The sequence below is a fragment of the Octopus bimaculoides genome, chromosome 7 (assembly GCF_001194135.2).
Source record: "Octopus bimaculoides isolate UCB-OBI-ISO-001 chromosome 7, ASM119413v2, whole genome shotgun sequence".
NCBI lineage: Eukaryota > Metazoa > Mollusca > Cephalopoda > Octopoda > Octopodidae > Octopus > Octopus bimaculoides.
In genome coordinates, this window is record NC_068987.1 from 57,154,285 (window position 1) to 57,163,463 (window position 9,179).

A 9,179-nucleotide genomic window follows, 5' to 3' on the forward strand; every position below is an offset into this window, starting at 1 on the left:
ATATATATATATATATATATATATGTGTGTGTGTGTGTGTGTGTGTGTGTGTCATACTGTTACCTTGCTTTGTCATCACATGATAGCTGTAAACAAGTTTCACCATCACACAGGTAGTTTCCTTCATTTCCAATCTTCCATAAAAACATGACTGGTTGCAAGGAAATATTACCTTACTTGGAAATGGTTGAGGCTTGGTGATAGGAAGGCCATCTGACTGTAGAAAATCTTCTTCAGCAAATTCTGTCTGATTTATGCAAGCGTGGAGAAGTGGTTGTTAAAATGATGATGATTCTTAGAAGTAAACGATAAACGTTTCATTGAATATTTCTCTTTGACTAGACTGAACCAGTTAAAAAGATGAGGTTTGAAAAGCCCGTCTCTAAGATCAGAACTAATCTGACATCCAGTTCCCGTTTAGCAAGTTCTCGAAGTATTCCAGGTTACAATCCAAGGCGAGGTAAGTTTGCTTTCTTTAGATGCAGTAAGCTTTCAAAGTATCATTATTAACCCTTTAGCATTTAATCAGGCCATATCCAGATCAAATATTCTACCATTTTCTATGTTTAAACTGACCAGATTCAACCAATCACACCTACTCTACAATGTTATTCTAAGAACATACAAACACACCATTGAAATCGCAAAGCGACAAGATAATGTATGGTTTATTCAAAACAAAAAGTAGATAAATAAGTATTACATCTGACAAAGCAACCTGAATGCTAAAGGGTTAATGTTTCTCATTGTTTAAAAAAATTCTTTAATTATTAATTTTTAAATATAAAAAAAAAATCTTTTGTGTCATTCATAAAAATTATTTTTTTATACAGTTACAATTTATTTTATAAATGTAATTTTGTTTTGTTATGCAGTGGTGTATCTGTATGGTTAAAAAGTTTGTTTTGCAATCTCTTAGTTTCCGGTTCAGTCCCATCGCTCGACATCATGGGCAAATGTGTTCTTTTATAGCTCTATGCCAACCAATGTCTTCTGAGTGAATCTGGAAGACAAAAACCATTGTGTGGAAGCCAGTACACACACGTGTTAAAACTTGTTTTTATGTTATAAAAATACAATCTTACAGAATACAAATTTATTATTCTTCAACAAGAATAATATTGACAGGAACTTCAAAGTTTCAGCCAGCTAAGCAATCATTGGACTGTAGTACATTTTGAGTTCATCTTGGCTTTATTTAGTCTAAGCTAAAAATTTTTAGGGTAAGCTGATATTGTTGAATGATAATTAGGATGTAGGGTAAGTTATGATGGAGGGGTGTTGTAGGAAATTTTTATTCATTAAATTTGGGATTGTGTTATTAAGAATTTATTCATCTATGTAGAATTTTTGTTATCAGGTTTGTCTATTTAGGTATGTCAGCATGGCTGCAGTCCAATGACTGAAACAAATGAGCTAAAAGATGTGTGTGTGTGTGTATATATATATATAGCCTGGTGCAGCCATCTGGTTTCACGAGTCCTCAGTCAAATCGTCCAACCCATGCTAGCATGGAAAGCGGACGTTAAACGACGACGACGACATATATATAAACATAATTAAGGGATCAGCTTCACGACATACCGAAGTTCAGAAATAACAGCTAAAGTGCTAAAACTCCAACAGATAGCAGTACTTACTGATTCCTTAATTATGTTTATAAATTTATAATAACTTTTAAATAAGTTCTTCACCAATAATGGTGTTTACATACCGAAGTGCTTGGTAAAAATTATTAATAGATTAATATTCCTTTACCCGTTTATTTGTAATATATATATATATATATATATATATATATATGTATATATGATTTGGGTCCCATGCTTGTAGTTAGAAATATATTATTTTACATTTTGGCTAAAATTGCAATGTATTTATAATGATTTTGTTCCGTTGGACTCTAATTTAGCATAGCAGTCAAATATTACAAAAGTAAAATTTATTGTATTTTGTTGTGTCTAGAAACTATGCCTGCACGTGGAAATGCTATTATGAATAGTACCGTTGCTAAAACAGATAAAGGTGTTGCTGCAGTTCGACCAACTTTGGCTGTCTCTCCTATTGAAGCAAGTAAACAAAGTAGGTTATTGTTTCTTTCTTTTTTTCTTTCTTCTTTTTTGTTTAACCTCACCACTTAGTATATGGGTAATTAAAGACATAATTATCAGTTGTCACAGCTGTTTTTTTTTTTCCTTTTGGCATCCTATCAGTTTTGTAAGAGGAAGTGACATGGTTGACAAAAATCACTCCTACCCATTTTTTCTCCTGGTGTGTGTGTCTTGGACACAGACTTTTAAAGCTACTAATACAGAGAATCACTGCTTTTCACAAGAACACTGTGATTATAGGGATTTACATCTTTATCCCATTTTAAAGTGCAAACAATATTAAGAAATTCATTCAAGATTTTCAACTCTTGTCTTTTGAAAGAAGCCTGCAAGATATCATCATCATCATCGTTTAACGTCTGCCTTCCATGCTAGCATGGGTTGGACGATTTGACTGAGGACTGGTGAAACCAGATGGCTACACCAGGCTCCAATCTGATTTGGCAGAGTTTCTACAGCTGGATGCCCTTCCTAACACCAACCTTTTACGTGTCACTGGCACGAAGGCCAGTCAGGCGGTACTGGCAACGGCCACGCTCAAAATGGTGTATTTTATGTGCCACCCGCACAAGAGCCAGTCCAGGGGCACTGGCAACGATCTCACTCGAAAATCCTTACACATGTCACGGGCACAAGTGCCAGAAAGGCAACGCTGGGCACAGGTGCCATCACGATTTCGCTTGCCCCAATAAATCTTTGCAAGCTGAGTTTCGTGTCCAATGAGGGAGACGACGTTGGCATGGGTGCCAGTTGTCGAATTTAACTCGATTTCGATTGCCTCAACAAGTCTTCGTAAGTGGAGTTTAGTGTCCAATGAAGGAAGGTACGCATAAGTGGACTGGCTGAGGCCTTAGATTTAGGTCTCACTTAAATTAAATTGTTCTTCACTGTTATGTTTATTTTGTTGATTCTTGCTGGTAAAGATGAAAGGCAGAGTTGGCATGCGACTGATACTTTATTTATTGCAGAGAAGTGAAGCACAGTTTGACCTGCCAAGATTTTAACTTAGACTGAGAGAGGGAAGCTAAATGATAGAATATATTTTATTTACTCTGGCATTACTTTCATTGACATCTTTACTGCTTTAGTAGTAGTGATAGACAATTATTAATTATTACTCTTCTCTATGTGTTGCCAATGTTTGAGCTTTGTCAGAGAAATTTTGGTAAAATTTGTTATTCTTTGTTATAACCAGCTACTGTTCTTATAGCTATTGCTATTTTTGGCTGTTGTGGAGGTGCAATGGCCCAGTGGTTAGGGCAGCGGTCTTGCAGTCATAGGATCTTGGTTTCAATTCCCAGACCGGGCGTTGTGAGTGTTTATTGAGCGAAAACACCTAAAGCTCCACGAGGCTCCGGCAGGGGATGGTGGCGAACCCTGCTATACTCTCCCACCACAACTTTCTCTCACTCTTACTTCCTGTTTCTGTTGTGCCTGTAATTCAAAGGGTCAGCCTTGTCACACTGTGTCACGCTAAATATCCACGAGTACTACGTTAAGGGTACACGTGTCTGTGGAGTGCTCAGCCACTTGCACGTTAATTTCACGAGCAGGCTGTTCTGTTGATCGGATCAACTGGAACCCTCGACGTCGTAAGCGACGGAGTGCCAACAACAACAACAACTTTCATTGACATCTTTACTGCTTTAGTAGTATTGATAGACAATTATTAATTATTACTCTTCTCTGTTGCCAATGTTTGAGCTTTGTCAGAGAAATTTTGGTAAAATTTGTTATTCTTTGTTACTGTTCTTATAGCTATTGCTATTTTTGGCTGTTAAAGGTTTTAAGGGAACTATCTGAGATTACATCAATTTAGATATTGATTGTTTTTTTTTTCTGTGAATGGAATCTAAATTTTTGGCTGGGTTTCATGTTCCCTCACTATGTTTTGACTTTGCCTTTCATACTTTTTGGGAACAGGGTGGGGAAGTTTAATAAAATAACAGTAATATATTAGGGGTGCTTTAGTCAGTTATCTTCCCCTGTCATAAAGTGATTTTGAGCTTCAGGTAAAAATTATGTTGAGACCAAGAAACTAAATTTAATAAGGTTTTTTAAAGTGTTCAATTTTTACTAACTGCATACAGTAAGTTTTTCTTTGTCATGTTGTGTAATATGTACTTGCTGAATAAGTGAATGGAAGACTTTATCCACTTAACCATCTATAGTGATTCTTTTTACTGGAACCTTCTTTTATAGATATAATGACAGTTATATGACTAAATTCTTCATTATTTTCAAACTTTATTGAAACAAAGGCTATGTGTTTCAATGCAAATATGGTAACTCAGCCCTGCATTTCCATATAATACCTACTTAGAGGTATATGGATTGTGTCATTTACGTTAAATGCTCTCATTAAGTGCATAACATCTTTGCATCAATGACAGAATAAAAGTTTTCTAGAAAATTGCATTCTATTTATCTATTCTGATTGTAAATTTCCGTAGAATTACAATATACGGTAATGTCTTGATATAAGAGTTAATTTGTTCCCAGAAAAGTGTTTTACCTATAAAATTTATAATACTCATAAATAAATGGCAATAAAACAACAGGAGAATGTAAAGAATATTTTATGTAAATTAAAAGGAATGTCAAGATTATTTATGATAAAAAGTATTATTATAATCGTTTTCTGAATCACTTTCACTTGCACTAGACTTTGTTTTTCTCCAGTTGTACTGCCATCATGCATTTTTACAGTTTCATACTTCATTCTCAAAGTGATGGCTTTTCATTTCTTTTTGTTCTTCTCGGTGTCCATTGTACTTTTGTTTAGACATATTGGTTAGGTTTTAAAAAATGCTGAAAATAATAGTGTAAATACATGTATACAATATAAAATATGTGGCATGAAGAATTAACTTATAATAATCTCTCTCAACAAAGTACATGCACAAACTAAGGCTGTTTAACCTTTTTGTTATTAAAAAAAAACTCGTAAACCTGGGGCCTCGTAAAGCAGGTCTTCATAAAATGAAGTATTACTGTTGTTGTAATTTCAACTTTCTGGGTTTTATTCTTGGTTTACAAGGAATTTCAGATTTGACACTCAACTATATTCATTATACAGAGAGAATTGGCAAACCCAATGTTTCTGTTGAATTATACTGATTATATTTCTATTAATTTTGCAAGTAATGAAGAATTTAACAAAATAAATTTGTCATTAAGTTGGTTTCTGGAACATAAGTTAACATGGAATTTTGATGGAAGGTTTTAATTTAGCTCACATTTCTATCATGAAACCAAGAGTGGTTGTGGTGGGTTGGTAATCAGAATCGTTTAGGACCATTGTAAGATTGTTTTGTATCAGTTTCAATCTGAAAGAGTGAAGAGTTTATAGTAATAGTTTGAACCATTTTGTTTTATATTTCTGTGAAATACATTAACTTTTTTTCAATTATTATTGAAAATAATGAAGAGTTTTGTAAAATAACTTTGTCTTAATCAAGCTGAAGTTAGGAGCTTCAATTAGCAGAAAATTTTGGTGGAAGGTTTTTAATTTAGATTACTCTGAAACAGGAAGTTTGGATCATGGAACAAAGAGCAGTCTCTGGCAGGTTGGTATTAAACAGGTTAAAATCTGGTCAAAATATAAATAGATCTATCAATCAGAATAAAGATAGCCATCAGAGCAGAAGTAGACTTTTTATGTTTGCTCACAGATAGCACTATGTTTGGTGTTTTGAATATTTTTTTTTCCAATTTTTCCTCCATGAAGTTCATTGCAGCTGAACACTTGTGGAGAGAAATGACTAAGTATAATTTGTTTGCAAATTTTAAATTCTGGTGAAAATCAATGCAAATTTGATTATACATGTTCAGAAGTTAGCTGTAGACAATAGATGAATGACATGTTTCAAATGGGAAGGCATGGTTTTCAATCAACTGATGATATTGATGCAATACCGGTATTAGATTAATAGACTGTCTGTTCCTGATAATATCCTCAGTTGTGAAGTATAGTGAATAATTAATCTCTGTAATTTGAGGGATGTATGTCCTGTAAGCATGGCTGTATTTCTTCGCAACCACATGTTTTCTGGTTCAGTCCTGGCACTGGAGTGTCTGTTATTATAGGCCCAGGCTGGTCAAAGCCTTGTGAATGGATTTGGTTGATGGAAACTAAAAAGAAGTCCATTATGTGTATAAAAAGCATCCAGTACAGTCTGTAAAGTAATTGGCATTAGGAAGGGCTTCCAATTGTAGAAATCATGCCAAAACAAACATTGGAGCTTGGTGTGGCTCCTGACCTTGCCAGCTGCTGTCAAACTGTCCAACCCATGCCAGCATGGAAAACTTTCTCACTATAAAATGGTGTTTGGATCATAAATAAACATGAAATATAGATAGTTTTAATTTAGAATACTTTAAAACAGGAAGCTTGTATCATAAAACCAGGGGCTGTCTTGTGCGGGTTGCTATCAAAAGTGTTAAGGAGCAAAAGGCTTCTCTATTTGTTCTTTTTTTTGTGGATGGGGTGATCCAGCCTGGTACTCGTCAGTTTGAAAACCATGCTAGGATTGCATGGTTTTACAACTGGCATCCCCAACCATCAGGCCATGGAATATTTGGTACCAAACTACACAAAAAGAGTAAATTTAAAAATTGAATTTATTTTTTATTGACTATTGCAGTGTGTTTTTACACTATATATGGCATGGTTTCTATGGCTGGATGCCCTTCCACTTTATAAGGTGGTTGCCAACCACCTTATAAAGTTTCTATAGCTGGATGCCAACCACCTAATAAGGTCTACTGGATGCAGCTATGGTATGAGTGGTTTGCACTTTATTGTGTTTTGTAATGTGCCTGATCCTCTGGTCCATGGAAAAATTATCTTGCATGAAGCCAGTCCATGGTGCAAAAGAAGTCAGAGCCTGCTGATTTATATTAATTTTTTTTTCCATTTTTTTGTTTGTTTTTGTTTTAAAGAGTTGAAGAAACGACCTGCATGGGACCTGAAGGGTCGTATTCAAGACATGGAAGAGCAGTTAAAAAACAAGAATTCATTAGAACAACAATTGTATGAGATGACTAGTCGTATTGATCAACTGGTGAGTCAAAAAGAACATTTGACTGGCACTGTTACTGAGAAGGAACAATTTGCCACTAATGTTTCTAAGGAAGTTGAAGATTTAAAGCGTACCTTGCGGTAAGATTTTGCTCTTTTGATTTTTTAGTTTTTTAAATCCTTTAGCATTCCCATGATCTGGTAGCCCATTTGATCTCATTACACCCAATATCTTTATAAGTCATTTGAACTAGCCATTCTCAGCCATTTTCTTACTTTTAGTGAAAAACAAACAATTTTGAGCTCTACAGTTGCTTGTGTGATGTTTTTCATTCATTTTTTTTTTGTTAGTAAGGAAAGAAAACATGGATTTTGTAAATTTTGACAGTAATACTTATGTATAACCAAACAAAATATGTTTTCGCCAAAAGCAAGTTACAGTGAATGTTATAGGTGTTATACTTGGTATCTTCTTAATTGAGTGTTACCTGTTCAGTCGTGAAGTTGGAGTGGAAGACGTCAGGCAAGCAATAGGAGAAAAATGGTATTGTCTTTGCTTGGAGCCACAAGAAATGTTTGAAACTCATGTTAGTAAATAATAGTCCACCTCAACCCTGAAAATTATTGTGATGTTGCTGCTAAACTGATTTCTCTGTTTCTTTTTTATAGTACAAAAGAGAATGAGATCGATGAAATGTCCCATAAGTTCCGAAGAGAAATGGATGAGATAACCAGGAGAGAGTCTACTTTGTCAGCTCAGCTGAATGGTAAAGAACTAGAAGTAATTGCTCTTCAGTCATCCCTAGCTGAACAGTCAGCTGCTCATGCAACTATTCGGGCAGATTTGGAAGTAGCTAAGGTGAGAAAAAATTAAATCAATTTCTAATCCAATGTTGGCAATTTTAATTAAAAATTATTTATTTTTTCATTAAATTCTTAATGTATCAAAAATATGGGAAGAATTGAAATTTAAACTAAAATTTTATGAAGAATCTGAACATTTTTAACGGTTGTGAATTTGTATTTTTGTCATTTTATTTTAATTTTTTTCTTTTTGTTTTCATTTTCATTGAATTTCGAATAGGTTTGAATTTAAATTTGATCTTTTTTGTTGTTTTCTTTATCAATTTTGGTCTTTGCAAACTTTTCACTTAATTATATTGATGTTTCAAACAGTCTTTTTCTGTACACTCATACACATACAAGAGACTGTTTGAAACTTATAATTAGTTTTCAAAAACTGGAATTAATTCATAAAAAAAAAAATTCTATCTAAAAGCAATTTCTCAACCCCTTTAATACCAACCTGCTCAAGACTCCCCTGGTGCCATGATACAAATTTCAATCAGTGTTATCATCTTTTATTTAACATTGCTTGCATGGGTCAGATGAAATTTGTCAAGGCAGATTTTCTACAGCCCTTCCTCTTGCCAAATTTTATTTGTTTCCAAGCAAACTATTATGTCTCATGCCCAGGTATGTTTCTCTTGAAAGACAGGAAATGAACAACATCATTTTTATGATGGTGGTACTCCTTTATACTCATCATGTTGATGTCAAGACAAGGGTGCATACACATATAGACAGTGAGCTTCTTCCAGTTTCTGGCAATATTAATCCATTTACAATGCTTTGATTGGCCTAGAGCTATAGCAGAAGAGACTTGCCCAAGGCACTGCCATGTTAATTTATACTTCAAATACCAAGTACCGCCTGACTGGCCTTCGTAGGATTTTCGAGCGAGATTGTTGCCAGTGCCCCTGGACTGGCTCCTGTGCAGGTGGCACATAAAATATACCATTTTGAGCGTGGCCGTTGCCAGTACTGCCTGACTGGCCTTCGTGTGGGTGAAACGTAAAAGCACCCACTACACTCTCTGAGTGGTTGGCGTTAGGAAGGGCATCCAGCTGTAGAAACTCTGCCAAATCAGATTGGAGGCTGGTGTTACCATCCGGTTTCACCAGTCCTCAGTCAAATCGTCCAACCCATGCTAGCATGGGAAGCGGATGTTAAACGATGATTTCATTAGATTCTCTATTATTTTA

General features: G+C 34.8%; 1 protein-coding gene across 1 annotated transcript in view; it reads left to right on the forward strand.

Moving 5' to 3' along the window:
• The window catches only part of LOC106872910 (carboxy-terminal kinesin 2), a 29,258-nt gene that overhangs the window by 8,866 nt on the left and 11,213 nt on the right, over positions 1–9,179 (forward strand). The window contains exons 3-6 of the mRNA XM_014920086.2: positions 343–460; positions 1,966–2,082; positions 7,056–7,275; positions 7,804–7,993. Coding sequence (XP_014775572.2) covers positions 343–460; positions 1,966–2,082; positions 7,056–7,275; positions 7,804–7,993 — 645 coding nt within the window. The remainder of the gene's footprint in view (positions 1–342; positions 461–1,965; positions 2,083–7,055; positions 7,276–7,803; positions 7,994–9,179) is intronic.